Raw genomic sequence first — 25,822 nt, forward strand, 5'->3', positions numbered from 1 at the left:
CCATCCCCACAATCTTGTTATCCGTGATGCTCAAACTTTAGCTGCTGGAGAGCTTGTTAAAAGATTCCTGGGCTGCATCCGCAGAGATTCTGATTCAGCAGGTCTGGGGTGGGGCCTAGGAGCCTGCATTTCTAGCAAGTTGCCCCAGATGATGTCGATGTTGCTGGTCCAAGGACCACAATTTAAGTAGGTCCTGGGCTACTGGGCATCATAATCACTTGTAGGTGCTTAAGATGCAGATTCTTGGGCACTGCACACCAGACATTGATTCCTCAGACCTGGGTGGGTGCCCGGAATGTGATATATCAACCAGCACTCCAAGGAGCCTCCAGAGACCACCATTATTAACACCTGGAACTCACAGGTGAGGTGGAGAGGTGAGTGACCCGCATCAAGGTCACTCTGCAAATCAGGGACAGCTCCTCCTCCCCGTCGCTTCGGCCCTAAACCTCAGAGCATTCTGGACTTCCCTCTTCTCTCCTAACCCCACTTCAGTGTGTCAGCAAACCCTATAGGCTCTTCCTTTGAAACATTCAGATTTTCTTGAAAAGTCTCCAGCACGTGGACTTGGGAATGAGACAGTAAATGAAACAAGGCTGGTGAAACGTTGAGGATTGTTGAAACTGAGAGTTCATTTTATTACTCACAATTTTTATGTATATTTGAATTTTTTCCAAAAAAAAGTTTTTATTTTTAAGTCTTGATCTAACAAATCCACTTCTGGGAATTTATCTTAATGAAAATTTTAGATATAGAAAAGGACTTACAAATAAAAATATTTTCCAAATAATAGCAGTGAAAAATTGGGAACATACTAAGTTCTCATAATAGGACAACAATAAGCTATGGGACACCCCTCAATGGAATTTTATATCATTAAAAACATTTATTCAGGCCATGTACCAACATGGAAAACATGATATACTATTAAGTGAAAACCAGGACATTAAATTGTAAATACTGCATGATTAAAACTATGCAAAGACTTATATCTTTAAAAAAGACTGAAATTTTAAAATGATTTTATACATGCAGAATCTGACCACTTCCCACCACCTCCAAGACAATAACCTTTGCCTAAGCCCCATTGTCTCTCTCGCCTGCATCCTTGTGACAGCCCCACATTGGTCTCCCTGCTGCTACCCTTCCTCCTTCCCATCTCTTCTCCACATGGCAGCCAGAGAGGCCCTTCAAAAATGTAAATCAGGGTTTCCGTGGTGGCGAGGTGGTTAACAATCTGCCTGACAATGCAGGGAACACAGGTTCGAGCCCTGCTTGGGGAAGATCCCACATGCCGCTTAGCAACTAAGCCCATGTGCCACGACTACTGAGCCTGCGCTCTAGAGCCTGCGCGCCACAACTACTGAGCCCTGGCGCCACAACTACTGAAGCCCGCGTGCCTAGAGCCTGTGCTCTGCAACGAGAAGCCCGCGCACTGCAATGAAGAGCAGCTCCCGCTCGCCGCAACTAGAGAAAGCCCGCGTGCAGCAACGAAGACCCAATGCAGCCAAAAGAAAAAACAATAACCAAAACTTCAAAAAAAAAAAAAAGTAAATCAGACCATGACCCTCCTCTGTTCAGACCCAACAAGGCTTCCCATCTCTCTCCAAATAAAAGCCCAGTCTTGACCTTACACTGCCCTCCAGGCCGTAGGATGGGTCACGTCACCTGCTCTCATCTACTCTGTTCCCTGCCTCGCTTCTGCCACTCCAGCCACACTGACCTCCTTGCTAGTTTTCAAACGCTCATTCCAGCTTCAGGACCTTTGCACATGCCGTTTCCTCTGCCGGGAAAGCGCTGCCTCCAGATCTCTGGATGAGTGCACCCCTCCGCCCTCCACAGTAGCTCTTCAGAGAGGCCTTCCTGAGCTCATCTAAACCAGGACTACTCCCCAACTGCACCCACCACGCCCTTTATTTTTCTTTAAAGCACTTAATTAACACCTCCCACAGTACATTTGCTTATTATGTCTTCTACTTTATTAGAATGCAAATTCCTTGAGTACAAAGACTTTATGTCTGATCCTCTGCTGAATCCCTAGGACCTAGCACAGAGCGTGGCACACAGTGGGTCAATAAACACCTGCTGAATGAAAGCATGTTGAATTAAGCAACCACCCAAGAGAACTGTAAGCTTCATGTGGGCTTTCTGTTTCTTGGGTGATCCCCCCTCCCTGAAAGCTCCTGGCAGTGGCAGACCCACGGCTGCAGCCCAATGGGGATAAAGGTGGCTGACCATTTCTCCATCCGAAGCCTCCACAGCATACAGCATAAAGTGTATCCTGTGAACTGGAGGAGCAGAGCGTGCTGGCTAACAGCACTGACTTTTGGAGGTCAAATCCGGGCTGACCACTACTGGCTGTGTGGTCATGGGGAAACTGAGAATTTTCTGAGCATTAATTCTGCCCTGTGGGACTTCCCTGGGGGCTCAGTGGTTAAGAATCCGCCTGCCAATGCAGGGGACACGGGTTCTATCCCTGGTCCGGGAAGATCCCACATGCCGCAAAGCAACTAAGCCCATGCGCCACAACTATTGAAGCCCGCGCACCTAGAGCCTGTGCTCTTCAACAAGAGAAGCCACCGAAATTAGTAGCCTGCACACCGCAACGAAGAGTAGCCCCCGCTCGCCGCAACTAGAGAAAACCCACACGCAGCAATGAAGACCCAACGCAGCCAAAAATAATTAAAAAAAAAAAATTCTGCCCTGCCCAGAAGTTCCTACTTCCCAGGGCTGAGGTGGGGGCTAAACCAGAGAATGTCCACAAAGCACTTAGCAAGCACAGTGCCTGGCACAAAGGAGGCATGCAACGAGAGGCAGTCAAATTATCAACAGCCATGTATTTGCCTTTGTCTGTTTCACGTTTACAACGGGCTCTTATACATGCTTTATGTGATTGGGGCTGTTCAACAACCCCGTCAGTTTTATCACCACTTTATAGGTGAGGAAACTGGGTCAAAGGAATAAAGTACTCGCCTACAAGACAACACTGAATCTGACTGCAACTCCAGCACCCTCACCTCCAGAGACACGAGGATTTGGCCGGCCCATTAGGGCCCCAGACTCTAAGGCGTGTGCCTAGTGTGGGGCAGCAAATGACATCAGGCAGAAAGCCACAAGCCCCCAGCCGCCGGATGGAGGCAGGGGTTCCCATGTCCCACAGTGAGGCTCGTGAACAAGTCTGAACAGATAAACCATCTCTCAGAGTCCACCCAGGATTTAAAACATTTCCCCCAGAGGGAAAATTCAAACGTCCTTTCCGTATAGTTTCTCCTGCTAAGAGTTGGGCGGCAGCTCTAAGCAGCGAATGCCACCTTTGGTGTTTGAGATCCTTGTTGCCCTGCAGCCTCTGATTCAGTCTGCCATGAAAACAAAGCATCTCTTCCCAAAGGTTACCCAAGGGGCACCGCTGCATGGAGCTCTGGGCCTGGCTCTCATCAATCTCCTCTACCTTACCAGGATTGACTGTGGCCTTCTGAGGGAGGCCAGATGGCGGGGAAGTGATTGGCAGGTGTTAGACGTGAATTTTAGAACCACAAGGCCAAAAAATCAGACTCTCAGGAGTCATGGATTTTTACAACGACAGCATCTGAGAGACAGAGAAACTTATGACTGTTAACACCTTAAGCCTCATGGGCTTGGCTGAGATTATACTGGATGAGATGGGCAAAAAAACCTGGGAATCCAATGGCTCCTGGGAACTGAGCCTCTCTGATCCGGTCAGAGGCTTAGTGAACACTCCCTTGTGAGAATAGAGTCTGAGGGCTCCAGCTGCAGGAGGAAGGCTGGGAGGACAGGCCTTGGATAGCAGCTTAATGGCAAAATTCTACAACCAGGCCCCTTGGGACATGAGATCAGAAGAGGAGACTTCAGAAGGATCCTGCCAGGCCAGCAAGTCCTGGCCCTGGTGAGGTGTTATGAAACCCTGACGGTGCCAGGTTTGTGGCAGGCCACCAACTACCAAGAGACTTTGAGAGCAATACCGTGATGGTCTGGCTTGACGGCAGGTGCTCCTTGCCGGGAATGCGCTGTGGGAGCAGCACTTAGCCGTCTTCGGGGTACTGACAGCACTGTGATTGATATCTTCTATTTGCATAGTGTGTACAATGGAGAAGAGTGTTTGTGCCCCAAACCCTGGCAATGGCCTAGGAAAGGGGGGCTGACAAATGGCTCTGGCCAGGCAGTGGGGATGAGTCTGAGGGCCACTTTGGGGGTCATCTGGAAAAGCGGTCAATACACCCACCCACCCCTGCCCTTATCCACATTCTGTTAAGGTCACTTCAGGTACCTATGTTAATGAACTTCACTGATTTTTTAAAATGAGGGAGAGTTCTAAGGGAGTCATGACCTTGTATCAAAACTATAAAAATCTCTCTCTCTATATATAAAAAATCTCTCCTAATACAGTTCAGCATCCCAGGCTGCTCAGAGCAGGGCAGACCAAAAGACAGATGTTGGACTGCTTTGCTGGTGTGAGAAATTCCCAGGAGAAGCAGCAGGGAGCACATGAGAAAGGGAGATGGTCTGGGTACTAGAAGCTTGGAAGTCCCGTGCCCTGGGAGATGGACTGTTTTCCTACTCCTCCAGGAAGTCCCTGGTACTTTTTTCTGTTCTCTGATCCTTGGGGATCAATCCTGGGAGCACCTCTGGCTGCCAGGCCTGGCTGGAGGGAACAACTCAGACAGGCGGTATGCTCCAGGTAGGATCAGAACTCATCCCGCAGCTGAGGGGGACTGTCCATGCCGAAGAAGGAGGACTGCCTCCCCTGGAGGTCCCGTTCCCGCTTCACGAAGGCAGTGAAGGAGGAGACACAGTTGCCAATAAAGTGGTCAGCTTGGCCGAGGATGTACAGGTCGATCTGGGCCACCTCAGGCTTCAGACTCACCACGTTCACCTGCAGGAGGAAGGGCAGGGTGTTTTAGCCAGGGTGCAGGCCTAAGTGGCCAGCTCAGCCAAGGCCTGCAGCCACCTGCCACCTTCCTTCCCTGTGCTGAAGTCACAGACAGACAAGGAAGCGTACAGAGGATTAAAATGCAGGGTTGGGGCACCTGAGGGAAGTGCTGCCCAGCAGCTGCCTTAGCCCCTCAGCTGCAGACACACCACTCATTCACACTCTGCCTTTGCTTTTTGGTTCCCTCTGTCGGGAACGCCTTTTCCCATCCATCACAGTCCTGACCATACTCTCAAGGTTCAGCTCAAGGTCACCTGAAGGGCTTGGCTTCTCCCACCAAACCATGATCTGACCAAAGCGCACCCCACCCACTTGGTTCTGCTGCCTGGATGCCTCCAAGACTTAAGTCCTGTCCAATCTATCCCCGAGATATTCCCCAAAGGTGAACCCTTCTCTTGATGGATTACTACTCCCTGGCCAGTCACCATAATCTTTTCTCCTCCAGGTCTATTCACCAAAGGAAGGCAGCCAAAGGAAACTTTTTCAGATTCCCCTACCCGCCTACTCCTCCCTCTACCCCAAGCTGAGCACCCTTAACTGGTGTCCTACTGCTCTTCAGATAAAGATGACAAATCTTGAATGTGGCCTATAAGGCCTGTTCAGCTGCCTCTCCACCTTGAGCTCCAGCCACTAAACCAGTCTCCCTTCCACCTCAGGACCTTTGCACATGCTCTTCTGTCTGGCGTGCTTGTCTCTTTGCTCGGTTAACTCCTATTAACTCTCACCCTGCAGCTCAAGTCACACCTCCTCGGGGAAGCCCTCCCTGGCTCCCCCATCTAGTCCAGGCTCCTCTGCTCTACACGCTCACAGAACCACGTTCTTTTACTTTGTAGTACACATCTCAGTTTGTAGCTTTCACTCCTTAGTGATTCTCTGGTTAACGTCTGTTTCCTGCACCTGACTGGGGCTGGGGCTGCGTCAGTTTGCTTGTCGCTGCTGGCTGGGGTCTGCCTCAGTATGCATCTGTTGACTGGGCAAGTGAGTGAATGCGCCTCCACACCCAAGCCTGGCCCTCTCTTGTGGCGTATCTTATAATTCTTTGCAAATCTCTTTTCCTGAGTTTAGACTGTGAGCCCTGGAAGGCAGCACCACATCTTATTTATCAGTATCACCGGCTCAGCACTGGCCCAGCTTAACAGATGAGCAAGGCTTAGTTCAAGAGGAAGGGTGGGCTGAGCCCATGGAGAAGGGGGCTGAGTGGTGGAAAAGGGCAAAAACAGTGGCACAGGAACAGGAAATAGAAAATGGCAAGAAGCTCAAGGTATAACAAACATACCAACTCTAGAAACTCACAAAAAAACTCCCTGGGACTCTCCAAATGGGGGTGTGGGCAGAGTTGGGGCTGAAAGTGCTTTGCTGTCACACAGAGATTTCTGATGTAACAAAAATCATCATCTTGCTATTTGGATGGCAGCATAAAAATAATAGCAGCTTAACCATGGCCAAAATCCCCTGAACAATTCCACCCACGCCCTGAAACTTACCCGCTCTGTGTCATGCCCACTAAAATGAGCCCCGAGACCTCCTGGGTAAATTCTATTCCTTTATGGGACTTTGGTTTTCTCAGTTATAAAACGCAGGGCTTGGGTTAGAGGCACTCCAAGGTCTCCCGGCTCTGATATTCTTCTATAAAGCGGGTGGGTGGGGACCAGAATGCTCTGACTCGGCACTTCCTCTACAAGCCGGTAAAAGAGAGAAAGGGAGCCCCTCGACATAAGCCAAGGGCACCCACTGCTAGAAAGCGGATGTCTGTCTTTTAAGGTCTGCACAAGCATTTAGGGCCTTCATTCACTCAAAAGTCTTATTGAATGTTCACTATTAACTCCGTCATTTTATCGATACCTACTTAACTTATTATCTATTCTTCACTCATACAGTAACAAGCCTGTTCTATTATTTACTCATATACTGAACACCTACTATTCACTACCTCTTTAATCATTTACTAAGCACAAAAGAGCCTTCCTTGTATTCATCAACCACCTACTTCTACTATCAATGACAGCTAACTTTATTCAGCACTTATTTTTTACTGGGCCTGTTTTAATTTCTTTTTATTTGATCTTCATAATTACACTATGAGATGTAGGCTCGACTCTCAGTCCCATTTTATTGACGAGGAAACAGAAGCACAGAGAGGTAAAGTAACTTGCGTAAGGCTGCACAGTGAGTAGAGCCCAAGTCCTCTGGCTCCAGAGTCCATGCTCTTAATCCCTCTGCTGCACTGGACCCCTTCCAAGGGCCCACTCTTTATGGCCTTATTCACCAAACATTTACCAAGTGTCTACCACGTGTCAGGCACTGTCCTAGACACTGAAATGGCAAGGCGGGGTCTCAACCCTGGAGGAGGTCAAAGCAACAGGCTACACCCTGAGGAGTAGAACAGTGAGTCCACCTTGGATCCTGCCTTCAAGGAGTCACAACTGGGAAGAAATAAGACCTGTTTCTACACTAGTCTCACAGTCTAGAAGGTGTCTCAGGAGATGTGATAAAGTGCTGTGACAGCTCCCAGTAGGGATCCATTAGCGACAGGAGTGGAGGGAAATCTGCGGAGCACCTGCGGAGGTGTCTGAGCTGGGGTTTAAAGAAGGGTAGGAACTGGAAGGGAACCTGATGTTCAAGTAAAAGCCTGGTGGTGGGAGGACGTGAAGCATGAGGTGGGAGCGGGCAGACCACCCTGGTGCTTCCTCTGATTCCCTTCCTGCTGCCCTCCCACCAGGCCCACGCCCCATGTGTACCTTCCCTTTGAAGAGCTGCTGGATCTCGGGTACATAACTCTCAGAGTCAGTGGCAATGTAGACCGACTGGGCGTTCAGCGCCGTCACCCAGAGCTTCAGGGTGCGCCTGATTTCCTTCAGGTCGGGGAGGCACATGGTCATGGTGAGCGGGGCGGCGGTGTGGCGGCTGTAGCCCACGCACTGCGGGGAGGCCATGAAGTGGGTGCCGGCGGTCCCGTCCTTCAGCATGGCGCACGCATTCTTCTGTGGGGCGGGTGGGGACAGAGCTAAAGACGGCCACCGCCCACAACCCCAGAAGCAAGAGCCGGGAAGGGGAAAAAGGCAGGCAATACAGGAGGAGCGCAACTATTTTTTTTTTTTAAAGCATTGAGGGAAGAGGGAAATGCTTCAAAACAGTTAACGGTGGTTATTTCTGGGTAGTGGGATATTGGCTTTTCACAATTTTTTTTTCTTCGTATAACTGCACTATCTGGGACTTCCAGCAGAATTCTGAACTGTGGTGGTGACGATGGGCAGCCTTGTCTGATTTCTGACTTCAGTGGGAACACTTCTGATAGCTCCCAAGAAGTACGTGTTTGCTGTGGGTTTCGGAGAGATAGCCTTTATCAAGGTAAGGTGGGTCCCTTGTATTCCTGGTTGGTTAAGAGCTGTTTTTCTTCTTTTTTAAATCATAAATGACTGTTGACTTTTTATCAAGTGCTTTCTTGGCCTCCATTGAGATGATTATATGATTTTTCTTCTTTGGGTGTTAATATAGTGAATTTCCCTGCATTCCTGGGATGAATTTTACTTGTTTGTGTTGTATGTTCTTTAATGTGCTACTGGATTTTAGTTGGTAATATATCTATGTTCTTTATGAGAATGGGCTGTATTTTCCAGAGTTGACCTTATCTGAGTTTGGTATTAGCATTATGCTAGCTTTATAAAAAAAGAAAGCATCTTATATCTTCTTATGTTCTAGGGAAGCATAAATGGGAACTATCTGAAACCACTCACAAAATACTCTGGGCCTGGCTCCTTTATTTTGTGGAAGGGGGCAGGAAGGGGGGCAGGAAGGGAATCTAGTGGGTAAATGTGTGATTGCTTCCTCAATTGACACTGAATGAATTGTGATCTACTTTCTATACTTTTCAGTATTTTTCAAGTTTTCAACAATGAGTATTTCTCACATATATACATATATATCTTCTTCTGTAAACTAAGGAGATTGTCTACATTACTCCAGTTATTTTCACAGGGAGGATAACCTGATGAGCTTTCTGCACATTTCAGAAAGCTAAACTTAGAGGATGACATCTTCATTTCTTGGGAGCCCCACCCAACCTCCAGAGCTTGTTTTTCAACAGGGAGTCTACTGGCTAAACACTGAACTGGGACAGAGGACTGTGGGCTATGGGGCTCTTTCTGGCTTGCTGTCTGACCCAGAGCCTAGCTTGATACCTCAGTTTATCCATCTGTGAAATGAGGATAAAAATGGCAATTGTTCAAATGAAAACTGTCAAGCAAGTGCTCTGGAGCTACATTTCTGACGTGTCTGCAGTGGGATCGTGGGGCACAGTCCCGTGAACTTGGCCAAGTGAGACCTCTCTACCCTGGCTAGGACGTGGTGCAGTGGGTTCAGTGTCCCACCCCCATAGGCATGGGCCCTGCTCAGAGATGTGCCCATCCCAGCCATGAGAGGAAGGGGGAAGTTACCCAGTCGGAGCCAATGCGCAGGTGGATGCCCACATAGGGTCGGATGAGGTGGGCACGGATCTGGGCCTCCCCTGTCCTCACCATCTCATCTGACCACACCATGTACTTTTGGAGCGGCCTATGCTCCTCCAAGACAGGGAACTGGGCCGGGGCCCCTGGCAGGGCAAGCACTGGATGTTCCTCTGGAGAAAATCTAGGCATGAGACAGAAGGAGAAGAAGTCAGACAGAGAGCGCACAGCGAGTCCAGCCGCCACCCCCATGGGAGAAAAGACGGCGTTGCACCATGCCCCAGAGACCCTGCGGAGGGCCCCTGCAACATGCAAGAAACACAAGAGGTTGTGAAACCCCAACGGGCTGATAAGAGACCTTGGCAGCGGCAAGAGGCACAGTATGCAATACTGTCCCGCCACATGGAATTTACAACTCTCTTTGATTGTTTAACAATTAAAAATTTACAGCAGAGCACTCCAACCTTTTGTATGTCATGCTGGCTTCCAATCTGTGGTGCGGTAATTCACTCCAGGTTGGGGTGTCTAGACTGAGTCTTTGCCATTTTACCCACACAGTGGGATCGGGAAGTGCAGCTGCTGACAGGTCACACTCCCAGGGAATGTGTACGCTGGATGAGACCATTCACTCAACATTTAACACATTATCTATGGATTGCCTACTATGTGCTGGGGGCCAGAGGAGAATGAGACAGGCATGGTCCCTGCTCTCATGGAAACACTAGAGGTCTGTAGATGCCCCCCACATACCCTGCCGAAGGCTCTCCCTCCCCCTTGTTCACAATGCACCTTGTAATTATTTTACCCCTGAGTCCAGAAAAGTCTGCTGGACTCAGGCTTCTGAAGTCAGTATCTCCGCGTGCCTAGAACAGTACATGGAAGAGCTCAGTAAAGATCTGTTGACTGAATAGAGTGAGGAGCAAACCTGTGTTCCCTCATTAGCTAAGCCCAGACTATATTCCAGCAACATGAAATGCCCCGCTCTTCCATAAGTTTGCAATGCACATTCAAAGTACAGATCTCTGCAGACTTCTCCCCTCTACCTGGTATGCCTTCCCTCTGCCAGCCAAAATCCTTTTCCTAAAATTATGAAATAGGTACAGGCACTCGGGAAAAGTTTGGCAGCTTCTTATAAAACTAGATGTGCAATGACGATATGACCCAGCAACTGTACTCTTGGCATTTAACCCAGAGAAATGGAAACCTATATTCACACATGAACCGGTATGCGAATGTTCACAGCAGCTTTTTTCATAATAGTCAAAAACTGGAAACAACTAAGACGTCGTTTAACAAGTGACTGGTTAAACAAACTGCAGTACATCTACACCACAGAGCACTATTGCAGTAAGAAGGAACCAGCTACTGATACAGGGAACAACTGGGATGGATTTCAAGGGAATTATGCTGAGTGAAAAAAGTCTGCCTCAAAAGGTCACATACTGTATGATTTCGTTTATATAACATTTGTGAAATGACAAAGTTGAGAAAAAAGAAATGGAGATGGGATTAGTGGTTGCCAGGGGCTAGGGTGTGTGTGTGTGTGTGTGTGTGTGTGTGTGTGCGTGTGTGTGTGTGTGTGTGAGAGTGAGTGTTTAGGGAGGTGGGTGTGGTTATAAACTGGCCACACAAGGACCTTTGTGATGTTAGAACTGTTTGATATCTTAACTGTGGTGATGGATACACGAACATACACACGTGATAAAATTGAATAGAACTAAGTATACACACACACAGAAGTGAGTACAAGTAACACTGGGGAAATTTGAATAAGATGGATGGACTGTACCAATGTCAATATCCTGGTTGTGATACTGTGCTATAGCTTCGCAAAATGTTAACATTGGGGGAAACTGGGTAAAGGGTACATGGGATCTCTCGGTATTAATTCTTACAAGTGCTTGTGAACCTACAGTTATCTCAATAAAAATTTCAATCAAAATTTATTAAAAATTTCAGAGCATACAGGATAATACTGAAAATAATTTAACAGTCCACAGAGCTGTGACCCAAATTAGCAAATATTAACACTTTACTTTGTTTCAGATTTTAAAAAATATACACCTGAATAAAAGCTCTATCCTATGATCTCTTTTCCACTTCCTCCTCTTTCCAGAAGATACTGTGGTTTCATGCATGATTACACCTTACTATTTATATTAAAGGGTATTATTCTGTGTGCTCTTTACACAGTGCAATGGTAAAAGCATGGCTGGTCGAGCCAGATGACCGTGCTCTAATGTTGACTATGCCACTTACTAACTAGGGCAGGTGACTTAACCATTCTGTGCCTCAGTTTCCTTATCTGTATAATAGAGCTGATAATAGTTCCCACTTCATAGGGCTATTGAGATCAAATGGATTAATATAAGCACAGCATTTAGAACAGTGCTTGGCACGTAGAAAGCTCTCAGAAAATTCTCTCACCATCACCACCATCATCATCATCATATTGCATGTAACCTATTTCAACTTTTAAAAAATTCAACTCAGGGACTTCCCTGGTAGCACAGTGGTTAAGAATCTGCCGATAGAGGTTCGATCCTTGGTCTGGGAAGATTCCACATGCCGCAGAGCAACTAAGCCCGTGCACCACAACTACTGAGCCTGCACTCTAGAGCCCGCGAGCCACAACTACTGAGCCTGTGTGCCACAACTACTGAAGATCGCATGCCTAGACCCCGTGCTCCGCAACAAAGAGAAGCCACTGCAGTGAGAAGCCTGCGCATCACGACGAAGAGTAGCCCCCACCTGCCACAACTAGAGAAAGCCTGCGCACAGCAACGAAGATCCAATGCAGCCAAAAATAAAAAATAAAATAAATTTATTTTTAAAAAGTCAACTCTGTTTTAGAGATTTGGCCATGTTGATGGTGTGGGTCACGTGATCGTGTTAGTGTCTCTTGAAGGTTTCCATTTGCATGAATAAACTGCAGTTTACCTATCTAGTCCCCCCCTGCTGGTCAGTGAGGCTGTTTCCGATCTTTCCCCATACAACAGTGCTGCAATGGACATGCCACTCTTTCTTCACGCCCAACCAAACACCTCGCTCCACAAACACCTTCCAAAGTTCCAAGACCAGTTGCCGCTCCCAAGCCTCAGCTCCTAGGAGAGGGCTCTGTACCACTTCTCCTTTGCTGCCTTCTGCACACTGATGTGCTCAATAACCACCTTCCCTGTCCACTGCCATGAGGGTAGGCCCCAAGCACTCTTGTTCACCATGATTCCCACATACACTGGTGCAAGGCCTGTGCCAACTAAGCCACAGCAAGTGTTCATGGACAGCTTGGCTCTATCCAATCCTCGTCCTGTCAGACTTTACATGTACATACATGTGACAGGTAATGTTCCAATTACTTTGTGTACATTAACTCACTTGATCCTCTTAAGAGCCCCGTGAGGTAAGTATTACCGTTAGTCTCACTTCACAGATGAGGAAATTGAGACACAGAAAGGTTAAGTAGCATGCTCCTGGTCACACAGCTAGGAACCGGTGGAGCAGGGATTTGAATCCAGGCAATCTCCTCCAGAACCTTTGCTCTTAACTACTATACCTCACTCCCAGCTCCCCCACCCAGTCAATAAGCACCTCAAAAGCCGAGTCTGTGGCTTATTCTTCTGATTCCCAGCCTAGCCACAGGCCTCAACACATACTAGGTACAATGAATATGTCAGTGAATGAATGAGAATTCAGAGATCTCACCAGAAAGACCAGATCAGGATGTCAGGGGTCAGAGGAAGAAGTGAATAGTAACTGAGTACCTACTATGGGCTAGGACCTCAGCTAAGCGACTTTCATAGGCCACCTTAAAGGGTTTCAAATGGAAAGCAAAGCTGTGATCTCCCAGGGGGCTGGAACATTAGGATAAAATCAAGATCTGTTCCCTCCTTGACCTCTTAGAAAGTACCTGCTGTTGACCTTTGGTGAATTCCAAATCTGGAATATGCAGCCCCTCCACATGGATCTGGATCAGCACATATAGCTGTCCCAATGCAACGTCAGCTCTGACGTGACAAGCAGGAAGAGGCCAAGACTGACGTGCTCATTTGCTCCCAATGAGGGAGGAGAGTGTTGTTTGGAAAGAAAGTGGGGAATAAGGGTCTTGTTTGGGAAGAAAGCTTGACCAGGTCCATCTGTTCACATCCCTGATGGTTGACCCTAAGTCAGGCCCTTAGCCTGGTCACTGTTCAGCTGAAGAAGGCACACTTTCCTGCTGCTGGGTGCAGTGAACCTCTGGGGTTCTTCACCACCACACTGACACTGCTGAGATCCCCCTACCAAGCTGGGGTTTCTCCATGCACAGCACCCACATGTGAGCCCAGGATACACCAGTGGATGGATACTATGCTGAGTGCAGAGGGTGCAGGGACATGAAAGAGGCAGAGTCTAGTTCTCAATGTCCCTGACATGAAGAACTACCTTTCCCTGCAGCTCTTTGCATGCCTGGCTTCTTCTCATCCTGCAGGTCTCCGCCCTGCCAATTACATGTCACCTGTTTATGTCCTCCCAAGGAGGCTGCAGCCTGGGAGAACGATAAGCCACGTGCTCAAACACCTGTTGCCTTCATACCAAGAGAATGGTTCATAGCCTTCCAACAGTAAATGTGCAATAAATAATAAATGTCTGTTCAATTAAATCTCCATCAGGGTATTCACAGACTCAGAACCAGCAGAGCTGGAAAGATCCTCAGCGGGAAATCACTTAGTGGGGAGAAATAACTCTTATCCTCTTTTCCTAGAAGCCAGTTTTCAGCTGGACACACAGAAGCCCCAAAAAAGACATTTCTCAGTACTTCTTGTAGCTACGTATGGCCACATGTCTAAGTACTGGCCAATGAGCTGGTGTAAGCAAGCTATAAGGAAGGCTCCTTAAAAAGGTGAGGATGTGCCCTTCTTCTGCCCCTTTTGTCCTTCCAGCTACCTGGGGCTTCATGAGTCATCTTGGCCCATGAGGTGACACTAAGGATAAAAGCCAGTACTGGGGGAATTCCTTGGTGGTCTAGTGGTTAGGATTCCACGCTTCCACTGCAGGGGGCAGGGGTTCGATCCCTGGTTGGGGAACTAAGATCCCGCATGCCGTGCAGTGTAGCCAAAAAAAAAAAAAGCCAGTACTGGGATGGCTGAGCAGAGATGGGAGCCTAATTCCTAGACACAAGGGAGCTGCCATGCAGCCCTGGGTTGCACAGCCCAGTCCTCTTACTTAAGAAAACAATGAACTTTTATCTTGCTAGTCTGCTGTTATTTGGGGTTTTCTGTTACATGTAGCTAAGTTAAACCTGGTGCACCCGGACCTGTGGCCACCAGCACTTCTAGCTGATATACAAGAGGGTTACTGGTTGAAGGCAGTGGGGGAGGGGAACCAAGCAGTTCCCACTTGGCCCCCGTTGCTGCCCCCACAGCACACAGCGCTTCTCCAGAACTCTAAAACTCAAAGAACAGTTTGAAAGTGACCGATCTTGCTCAATCCCTTCATTTTGTAGATAGAGCACTGTGGCCAGAGAAGGGAGGCAATCTGCAGTTACACAGTGAGCCAGGGAAGCGGCTGACCCTTTCTAATGCCATTCTCCCTACACCCACGCCCCTGCCCCCAAAGGACAATTGTCTACAGCAAGAAAGTGTCCACTATTTAAGAAAATGTTTAAAATACTTAAACTCTCAAAACTCACCCCTGCAAACACTCACAGGATTCTTATCAGACTGCTTCACCAGGGCCTACAAAGCCCTGCACAGTCTGACCCCTGCCCACTTCTCCAATCTCCTGTTCTATATGGCAGGTTAATTCAAGTCTCCTCCCATTGGGTGGGCTCTATGTCCCCTCCCGATAGCACTTGGCAGAGGTAACAGTGTCCTGGATGCCAGGCCCAGGCTTTAGGGGGCCAGCAGCTTCCACCTTCTGTCTCTTGGAGCACTCCCTGGAGGCACCCTCTCAGAATCCAGCTGCCACGTTGTCCGAAATCCAAGCCACACGGAGAGGTCAAGAGTATACATGCCAGCCGACTGCCTCAGGTGAGCTCCCAGACGACAGCCAGCACCACCTGCCAGTCATGAGTGAGCCCTCTTGGACATGCAGCCCAGTTGAGCCTTCAGATGACTCCAGTCCCAGCCGACAGCTGACTGTAGCCATGTGAGACCACAAGCAAGAAGTGCCCAGCTAATCCAAGTGTCCATCAACAGATGAATGGACATCCCACACACATACCCTACCCAATACACTCCATTGGCATGGAGTGGAATACACATATACACACCAATTAACCATTTTTTGAAGTCTCATGTTTTTACATGTTTAGAACTGATCTTGCCAATGATATTTATTTACTAACCTGATAAATATCAATTACTCCTCAGAAAAGATAGTTACTCAATTACAAACTATATGTAATAATTTCATTTTAAGTTAATATGTATAGGTATACATTGTATATGTACATAAAAATACACCCATTTTGGAGGGTGGAAGTATACATATCAAAATTCTAATGCTTTTTTGGAGGGGTGATGGGAGTATGAGTAAGTTTAATTTTCTTATTAAAAAAAAAAACAAAAAACACCAAATGTGGTGGGTATTCCAAAGAGTATTCATCTTAAGAAATTAGATGTTTAACATGGATTGGAGCTTTGTACAGTTGGGATTCCATAAAGAAAATGGAAAAACAAAAACCAAACCAAAGACCTGCCCTGCTAAGCCCAGTCGACCCACAGAACTCTGAGCAATCATTCTCAATCGTTGTTGAGCTACTGAGTGTTAGAGTGGTTTATTACACTGTGATGGACGATGGGAACACCCTACCCTTCTCCTCCTGAAATGCTCCACACCAGCCACTCCGGCCTTTCTGCCCCTTGACCACACCAAGCTTGTCCTGCCTCAGAGCTTGCAATGTTCCCAACATGAAGAACTACCTTTCCCTCCAGCTCTTGGCATGGCTGGCTCCTCAACCTTCAGATCTGTTATGGACTAAATGTTTGTGCCCCCGCCCCCGCCCCGCCCCCAATTCATATGTTGAAGCCCCAACTCCCAATGTGATAGTATTAGGAAGTGGGCCTTTTGGGGGCAGTTACATTTAGACGGTCATGAGGGTAGAGCCCTCGTGATGAGATTAGCGCCCTTATAAGAGACCAGAGAGCTTGCTCTCTCTCCAACATGTGAGGATACAGTAAGAGGCAGCAACTGCGAGTCAAGGAGTCCTTACTAGAACCTGACCCCTCTAGTACCGTGATCTCGGACATCCCAGCCTCCAAAAGCATGAGAAATAAATGTCTGTTGTTTAAGCCCCCTAGTCTGTGGTATTTTGTTATAGCAGTCCAAGCTGACAAAGACAAGGTCTTTGCCTGCCAATCACACATCACCTGCTTATGTCCCTCACAGCACTATGTCTTCTGGGACTATCCTACGTAAAAATGTATGCACTGTCTCCCCTGTTAGAATCAGCTCCATCAGGGCAGGGGCCTTATCTGCTTTATTCTTGCCTGTCTCCCCAGCATCCACACCAGTGCTTGACACTCAGGCGGTGCTTCTTACATGTGTGTGGAAGGAAGGCAGCTGCCCAGGTGGTCCTAGCTCTGTCCAACTGCCTCCAGGGACCTCATCTTCCCCACTAGTCTTCCTTTCCCAAAAATTTGGTTGTGAGGCACAAGCTTCCCCAAGCCCTTACGCAATTCCTACAACTCAATGATCTGAAGCAAGACCATGTGGCCATGAACAAGTGTTTCAGCAACATTGTCCGACTGATGCATCCATGCAACCCTGTCCCTTCTCTTCCAACCAGGACTGTGTGCTTTTTGGAATTTGCTCTTAGACCTGCTTTTAGAGCTGGTGTCATGGTTTTTTTTTTCCCCCTGGCATTTTAGAGGCAAATCTCCATCCTTTGAGGACAGGTCTGCCGTCTGGCAATAGCTCTGGGTCATTCAGAGTTGAATGGGGAGAACCAAGCAGGTGATCAAATGGGAATCAACAATTCCCTATCTGGGATCAACAATGAGGGGGATTAGACTCTGCCAGGACTGAGTATCCTCAGTAGCTCATGAACTAGCTCTGAAGGCAAGTCCCACATAGGAACTGGCAGCTATTAAAGGCACAGCTCTTTTCTCCACAGTGATGAAGAATGGGTGCTCTGGAGTCAGGCTGCCTGGATTCAAACCCCAGCTCTGCCACTTCAAGCTGCACGACCTTAGGGAAGTGACTTCACTTCTCTCTGTCTCCATTTCCTTACCTGTAAAGCAGAGACGACAGTAACACTTGTCCCCCGGACCCATGGAAGCATTAAATGAGCTATTACCTTAGAAGACTTAGGTAGTGAAGATTTAGAACAGCAACTGGTACAAGTAAGCACTAAATAAATATTAGTTCTTATTACCTATGAAAGCCTTACACACAGAACCCTGCTGCCCAGTCAACAGCTGCATTACCTTGGGCAAGTTATTTAGCCTTACTGAGCTCAGTTTCTTCACCTGTCAAATGGAAATTGATCATAGTACCCATTTCATGAAATTTCTCAAAGACTTAAATAAAATAAAGGATGTGAATAATAGTAACAGGTAACAGTGACTGGCCCTCTACTACGTGCCATGTGATTTACACACTTGGAGGCAGATACCATAGTGCTCCTTCCATTAAACCAAGGAGGAACCTCAGGCCAGACAGCTGGAGTGGCTCACTCAGGGGCATCTGAGAAAGAGGCAGGGCTGGGTCAGCGCTCAGGGCTGTCTTATCCTGAGCCTGTGCTCGTTCCTCTGCATCAGTCCATCTTTGGCTAACTAAATGCCAAGTGCTGGGACTTCACAAGAATTCATAAGCCCCTCACGGTTTCTAACCCAGGTCTGACATCTAAGCCCACGCTCTTTCTTGCCACACTACAGCAACAGGGGCAAATGTACTATGTTAGTGTCATCATTATATCTAGACTGTAGCCCGCTGAAGGCTGAGACCGGGTCTTCCTCATTTTTATGCATCACCTCTGGCCTTTGAGCACTACGTCTCATACGTGACGGCTGCTCTATAAATATTTCACAGCCTGTGCCTATGCCCTGCTAACCTAGTTTTTGTTCTTTAATAGGGCTTACTGGAGCACAATTAATAAAGCACATCCAATTACTATCAGGATGACATCATTTCTCCGTCTGCACCTGAAGCTGTTTTTCTCTAGAAGCAGCTTCCAATTTTCACCTTGTGAAGAGGAAGGTAACAGGGGAGTGATTCTCACGCCTAGAGGAGGAAATCGAGACTCATGTGACTGCACAATATTCTTTTTATGACATCCTTTATTGGCTGATAAACTCTTGCTCAACCTTGTGGCAGGTCAACGTCCCACCGTGTCAGGCGTTGAGATGGGAACAGATCACATAGGATCCCAAGTTCAACAGACAGAACAGCCGCACCTTTGGTCTCATACATCAGGGTGTGGTAGAGGGGAAGAGGGCCAGGAAGGTGCTGAATGCCCGTGGGCCCCCCACCTCTCCCCTAATCCCAGCAATGCTGCCCCCTCCACATACCTCTGGATCCACTGATCTTTGTAGGAGGCGCTGAAGGAAATGCCTGCAAAAAGCTCAGACCTGTTGAAACTCACATGAAACTGATCCCAAAATGGGCCAAAGGGGTTTCCTTCCTAGAGAAAGAGAGTGGGAAAAGGCTTACTGAGCAGGAGGGAAGGCCAGTTGGGGATGGGGCCAAGGGACTGTGGATGGGGGAACCCTGGGTGATTTGACTCAGGCTGAAATACTCTCACAGGATGGGCCAGTAGGAATATCACGTCGTAATTTCTGGGCTGGGTGCTGAGGAGGGCAGCTCGGCCTCCAGTCTGGTTTTCAGCAGGCAACGTTCACCACAATATCTGAAGGAGTCTTTCCTGCTCGTGTGCCATATGCCGCTGACCCTGCAGCACTGGTGGGGGTCTGGGGAGCAAGTCAACCTTGGATTTAGGACCATGGACTACGAGCTCCAAGAGACCTTCAAGACCCGGTTAATCCAATGCCCTTATTTTCAAGATGGAAACCAGGACCCAGACAAGACACTTGCTCAAGCTCACAGAGCAAGTGAGGGCAATGTTGGGGCTGTAAGCAAGGTCTCCCTTCTCAAATTTCACAGCTCCTCCAACCACCCTCCTCAGACTGTAGCATAAGCACTGAAACACATGTTGGGGACTGTCTTATTCCAAAAGTGCCAGAAATTTACAAACTTCTACTGATAAATATAACAGCTTTTTATTTATGTGCTGAGAGGCAAGAAAGTATACAAGTTAGGAGGGTGGACAATGGAGCCATATTACCACAACTTATTTGCTATTATGATTTTGGGCAAAATAGTAAACCTCACTTTGTTGCATTCGGTGTCCTCTCTATAAAATGGGGTATTAATAGTACTTTGCTCATGGAACAGTTTAAGGATTAAGTGGGATAATATGTGGAAAGCTCTTAACATGGTACTGGTGTGTAGTAAGTGCTATGTGAGTATTAGTGATTATTACTGATGTGGCACTTTACAGTTTACAGGCGCTCTTACACCTGGCCCTCACTGATACTTTATGAGCAAGACACAGCAGGAACTGGTGTCTTTACTTTGTAGGCAGAAGTAAAGGCTCAGAGGAAGCAACGTCCTCTGCCCAAAGTGACACTGCTGACAAATGCCAGAAATGGGACTTAAATCTCCATCTTTCTATTCTAGGCCCTTCTGGTGCCTTCTCCCACACACTGCTATCACACAGTGTCTCAGGGGCCTAGAGGACCTGGAACAGGCAGAAAGGGTCCCCCAGACCCACAGGACCCACCTTCATGGGGCATGTCTTCTTATCAGGGCTTCGCTGGGCTGCCACCTCAAAGCAGTATGCCACCCGCTTCTCAGGGGGCCAGTGAGTAGGTGCCAGCTTCTCCATGAAGTCCTCCAGGCTGATGACCCGATGGTAGGCCTGGAGGGGCTCCAGCTTGAAGTACTTCTGGTAGGACACATGGAGCTACAGGAAAAGTGGGGAAAAGGAGGGGGCGAGGGCCCCTCCTCAGTATCCTAGTGGCTGTTTCAAAGACATTCATTAAAACCATATACTCTAAGACCCAGACAGCTTGGACTACGTGTCAATGAACAACTTTTGATAAAAGATACCACAGTTAGAACGAAGGCTGGGAGAAGACATCTGCAAACTAAAGAACGAACAGTAATACACCTCATATTCAAAAATGCCTGCTGATTTATAAGAAAAAAGACAAATGATGCAAGAGAAAACATGGGCAAAGGATAGGAGTGAGCAACTCACAGCAAAGGGAACCCAAATAGCCAACACACTCAAAAGATGTGCAAGCTCACGAGAATTAGGAAAAAGAAAAGTACAATGACAACAAGACACCACTTCTTACCTGTGAGACCAGCAAAAATTTAAAAGCTTAACTCTAATTACTGGAAAAGATACGGCTGATAGTAGAAGTATACATTTTGGAACAACTACTTTGGAGTGTAACCCCTTACAAGCATCTAACAGGATTTTAAAGGTGCCCTCTACCTCTAGGTATTTGCGTTAGAGAATCCTGCCCTTCGTACCAAGAGATGGATAAAAGGATGCTCAGTGCCACAATGGAAGTAGTACAGGAAAAAACTTGGAAGGAGTCATACCAAGACACTAAATCCATGATAGTGGTTGCCTCTGGGGGGAGGGACTAGAAGTTACCTCGAGCCAAGACACACAATCTTTTAACGACTTTATCTATAAACTTTTATTTCTTTTATTAACAAAAAGAAAACATGAAGCAAAGATGAGAAAATATTAATGATTATCATTTCTAGTGGTAGATACATGGACGGTGATTATAGTAATCTCTGTATTTTTCTAGACTTAAGAAAATTTCTTAGAACACCATGAAATAAAATTTAGACTTTATCCTATAGGTCAGAGTTCCCAAGCATGTTCCACTAGTTCAGGTGGGTAAAGGGTTCTGCAATAAAAAGGCTCCAGAAATAAACAGGCCTGGGAAATGCTATGTTAAGCAGGTTTCTTTATGACAGAACTTCTCAGGGCCTTTAATATGCTAACATGCATTTTGAATCTCCAAATTTGGGGGGAATGAGGAATTGAGAACACAATTTCCCAAACTGACTTAACCACTGCACCATTCCTGCACGAGCCATTGATGTTCCAATGAACAGACTTCGAGAACCTTAATTATTAGCAACAAGGTCTTGCTGAAGGATTTTAAGCAGAAATAATGTGAGATCTGCTTCCTTGAAAGATCACTCTGGCGGCAGAAGAAAGAATGTACTGATGGTAAGATAAGAGGAAGGAGAGGAATTAGGAGGCTACTGCAATGGTCCTTTTACTTGTTCAAGTATTCATTCAACATGTATTTTTGTTTTGTTTTGTGTGCTTTGTTTTGTTTCAACATGTATTTTTGAGCATCTCCAAAAGTCCAAGAGATGGGGAAGCATGGACAGGTTAAAAAATGTAAAGGGAGGTGAAGTACAGAGTAAAGGGAAGCATTTAGGATGACTTCTAGGTTCCTGGCCCAGGTGAATGGAGGTGACATAAACTAAGGCTGGAAATATAGGTGGTTACACAGGTTTGAGGGGAAAGTTCTGGCTTTGTGAACTTCAGATTATCTGTGGGTCATCCAAATAGACCCAAAGGCGGAGGAGTTAGAAACACAAGGCCTGTGGTCAGAGGAGAGTCTGGGCCATAGGTAAATTTGGGAGGTACGTGGAGAAAAGTGAAAGCCCAAGAGTCAACAGAAACTTATAGCAAAGCAAATAATGGTAATAAAAGCAACTAATATTTACTGAGTGCTGGGTTAGTGCCAGGTGCTGTACTCATGATGTTTCATGGACTTATTCATCTAATTGTAAGAGGTAGGAATACAACCATCTCCAGTTTATTTATGAAGAAACCCAGGTGGACAGAATCTAGGTAACTCATCTTAAGTCACACAGCTAATAAGCAAACAGAAAGAGGAGACCCACCAACATTTAAACAGTGGGTGGGGAGAGAGGAGCCCCTGATGCAGCACAACAAGGAAAATGTGGATAGGTTGGGCTGAAGCAGGAACAGGCTGTGTCTTGGAAGCCAGGGGAGTAGGAAGTTCAAGAAGGAGAGAGGCACATGGGGCCAGGTGCCACCGGGAGGTCAGTTAAGATAAAGACTGAGAAATGACTCCTGGATTTGGCAATTCTGAGGTCCTTAGTGGCCTCTGTGAGAACAGTCTCAGTGGGGAAGGGGAGCCCAACTGGGGTAGGTTGAGTAACCCATAGAAAGCAAGAAGTGGAAACTCTGAAAGACTCCTAGCTGAGAAGGCAAGGTGAGAGAAGGCAAGCAAACCAGAGGGAGACCAACGGGCCAGGTCTAAACTATAACAGTGAGTACAAAAAGTCAGAGCATCAACAGCTCCCGGTTACTAAGGACTCCCTGCATCCTAAGCACTTTCAATTGATGGCTTCAGCTGATTCTAAGAGGGAGGCATTCCACAATCACTAACTCACTGAGGGAGGTAGCAACAACTATTACCAGCCTGTTTTAAAGATGAGGAAACTGAGGCACAAAGAGGTCACGTACCCTGCCCAGGCGATACGGCTAGTAAGTGGCCAAGCCAGGCTATGATCTCAGGTACTCTGGCTTTTAAACTTTCTAAATACAGGCATGTGCAGGAAAAAATAAAACCTACGTTTTAGGCTGTAAGAATAAAGTACAGTGTTTTGTACATACTAAACATAATTTTTTGAAGTTTATTAAAAACTTTCAAAGTCAATTCACTAAATATTAATTTAGTTCCTACTGCCAGGCCCCTGGAGTTACATTGTGAACAATGACAGATACAGGACTGGTGGAAGACATAAAGAACATGCAAGAAATTACATGATGCTGGGCTTCCCATACTAAGGGACCCCTTGATGAGGTGAGAGGCAGTGCCGGAGCCAGACTGCTCCGGTTTGTGGCCCTGGACATGTTATTAACCAACTTGTGCCTCTGTTTCTCCTTCAGAACTGATAATAGCAACCATCACCTCTGACCAATGGGTGGGACCAAACAAGGCTGGAAATGGAGTCTGGAGGTTCAGGTCACAGGCTCAGGAGTCAGAGAGACATGGGCTTGAATTCCAGTCTACTACTCACAAGCTGTGTGAGCGTGGGTAGTTACCTAACCTCTCTAAACCCATTTCCTCATAGGGATGTGATGAGAAGGAAAAGAGCTAATCCTGATGCAGTGCTCAGAAACAGTGCCTGGCAGACAACAGGTGCTGGATAAATGTTAGCCAGTTAGCCAGGGAAGACAGTTCTGGCGGGGGGCGGGGTGGGGGGAGGTAGGGCAAACTCAGAGGGGTGGGAGGTAAAGCCTACAGAAAGACTTGGGGTCAAGCAGAGGTGAGCAGGATTAGGGAAAGGTGGACAAGGATCAACAGCAGGAGGTACTCACATTGGTGAAAGGAGGCTTGTGATGCTGGTACTCAATCCAAGGAGGTACAGCCAGGGTGCGGTTCAACAGCTTTGCAAATGCCAGGGAGCCCAAGAAATGATCAGCCTGGTTCCCAAAGCGCCCTGGATGGTATATTGCAGGTGAAGTGAGGACTACGGCGTCGAGGGCTTGGGGCATGCAAGGCTCAGAAAGGATGCAGAGCCAGGAGTATGGAGGGCCAGGACACCAAGGAGAGCCAGGGGAGCTGGCAGCATGGGATCACGTCTGGACTCCTGGGTCTGACAGTCAAGGCCCTTCAGGCCCTGCCTCTTCTGCCTCAGCCACTCCAGGTTCTTTGCTGTTTCCCAAACATGCTCTACACTTCCCATCCCCACCCCATGCCTTTGCTCTTGCTGTTCCATCAGCCAGGAGTGACCTTCTACTTCTATTTCCTCCCATCTGCATGTGAAGGGGTAACTCCAATGCCTCACTCACTGGGATCCTTTCACTATCCCTCTGCCATATTCAGTTCCCCTCCTCTGCCTCCCACCTTGGATATGAGTTACTTGCGGTTCTTCACTCTTCCTAGAATGTCCTTTCCCATTTCCCGGCCTTTGGCTGTTTCCTCAGCCTGTGAATGCCCCAGGTGCAAGGTCCCTGTCTGACTCTTTCTGTTATCCCCAGCATGGCATCCATTCATTCATTCCACAAAGACTGTTGAGAGGCCACAACGTGTCAGGCTCTCTGCTAGGTGCTGGGACACAGGAGTGAGCAAGAAGGACAAGGTCTCTGCCTTCAAGGCATTCACAGGCCAGGTAGGGGGACAGTAAACATATAAACAAATATACAGTGATAAATTTTGATAAGTTCAAAAATGAAGTGAAAAAAGTTTGGTGATGGAGAACAATGAGGAAGAGATTATTTGGGTTGAGGTCAGTGAAGTCTTTTCTGGTGACATTTAAGCTGTGGCCTGAGGATGGGAAGGAGTTGGTCTGGCACAAGGCAAGGGGAGGGTGTTCCCCGGCAGAGGGACTAGCACAGGCTGCAGGACCTGAGTATGTGTAAGGAACAGAAAAGGGTAACTGTGCCTGCAGCTGGAGGGTCTGGGGAGAAGGGTGTGGTGGAGATGATGCGCAGAGGGCAACATCATCATGGTTAGGAGTGTGAAGGATTTTAAGAAGAAATAACTTTAACAGTGACGATCCACCACTCCCATTTAAATTGCACTCCTAAGCCAGCTTTTAGATTCTCCCTTACCCTGCTCTATTTTATTTTCCCATAGCACTCATCCATAAAAATTATGCAGTTACTTATTTTTTATATTTATCTTTTATGGTCTGTCTTTCCCAACTAAAATGAAGGCTCTACAAGGGCCTGGAGCTTTCTGTCTTATCACCACCGTATCCCTGGAGCAGAGAACAGGGCTGGGCACACAGTAGGTGCCCTATAAATACGTGTTGAATGAATGAAAGAATCGCCCAGAGCCAGCGTTGGGTCAGTGCCATCAAGTCCTGCCCCACTAACTCCATTTACTGGACTCGGGGCTGGCTTAGGCCTTGTGCAAGACACATCGTAACCTCTCCCGGCCTCAGTTTTCTCATCTGCCAAACGGAAGGTTGGACACAGAGGTCCCTTCGGTGCCCTTGCAACTGGGGCAGAAAGGTGAGGAGCAGGCCCTGCCCCGCGCTGGGGTCCTTTCCTGGACCTGTCAAGGCGTCTCTGGGCGCCTCAGAGAAATTGCTTCTCCTCTCTGGGCCTCAGTTTCCCCATTTGGACAGAAGGCTCGGGAGGCCTTACCCATGCATGGGCAGTAGAGCAGGTAACCCGCCGGGTCCCAGGAGCCCACGGGCAGCCCCGGGAACGGCAGAAGCAGCAGCAGGAGAGACACACGCGGCGGCAGGGGCGACGATGCCCACGCGGCGGCTCCCATATTGGCCCCAGAGCCAGGGCGCTCCGCAGCTCGGAGGCGGGGAGGGAAGGAAGGGCGCGAGCGTCCGCCCCGCTCCCGTCAGCCCCCGCGCGCCGCCCGCGCGCCGCTCCGGCCGCTCTAGCCGGCGGGCAGGCGGGACCATAGAG

The 25,822-nt window shown here is 47.8% G+C and overlaps 1 protein-coding gene across 2 annotated transcripts; it reads right to left on the bottom strand.

Annotated features, from left to right (window-relative positions):
- Positions 1–612: 612 nt before the first annotated feature.
- POFUT1 (protein O-fucosyltransferase 1) lies at positions 613–25,706 on the bottom strand. 2 transcript variants are annotated; one of them, XM_060123782.1, is made up of 7 exons: positions 25,544–25,706; positions 23,768–23,889; positions 20,150–20,332; positions 18,879–18,991; positions 9,382–9,574; positions 7,687–7,929; positions 613–4,891 (listed from the first exon to the last, which is right to left on the bottom strand). In XM_060123782.1, exons 1-7 carry the CDS (start codon positions 25,674–25,676, stop codon positions 4,703–4,705), a joined length of 1,176 nt encoding a protein of 391 aa, XP_059979765.1. In that variant the 5' UTR covers positions 25,677–25,706; the 3' UTR covers positions 613–4,702. The 2 variants fall into 2 exon arrangements, with proteins under 2 accessions (XP_059979765.1, XP_059979766.1); XM_060123783.1 differs by lacking the exon at positions 23,768–23,889 and having other exon boundaries at positions 25,544–25,668.
- Positions 25,707–25,822: the final 116 nt, after the last annotated feature.

This window comes from Lagenorhynchus albirostris, chromosome 15 (assembly GCF_949774975.1).
Source record: "Lagenorhynchus albirostris chromosome 15, mLagAlb1.1, whole genome shotgun sequence".
In the NCBI taxonomy this organism is placed as follows: domain Eukaryota; kingdom Metazoa; phylum Chordata; class Mammalia; order Artiodactyla; family Delphinidae; genus Lagenorhynchus; species Lagenorhynchus albirostris.

What these genes read in the sequence shown, in the direction of transcription:
- POFUT1 (XM_060123782.1), bottom strand. Translation starts at nt 25,676, where the DNA reads ATGGGAGCCGCCGCGTGGGCATCGTCGCCCCTGCCGCCGCGTGTGTCT. An exon ending in GCTCTACTGCCCATGCATGG is followed by an intron (nt 23,890 to 25,543) that starts GTAAGGCCTCCC and finishes TATACCATCCAG; the next exon opens with GGCGCTTTGGGAACCAGGCT. An exon ending in AAAGATCAGTGGATCCAGAG is followed by an intron (nt 9,575 to 18,878) that starts GTATGTGGAGGG and finishes TCTCATGCCTAG; the next exon opens with ATTTTCTCCAGAGGAACATC.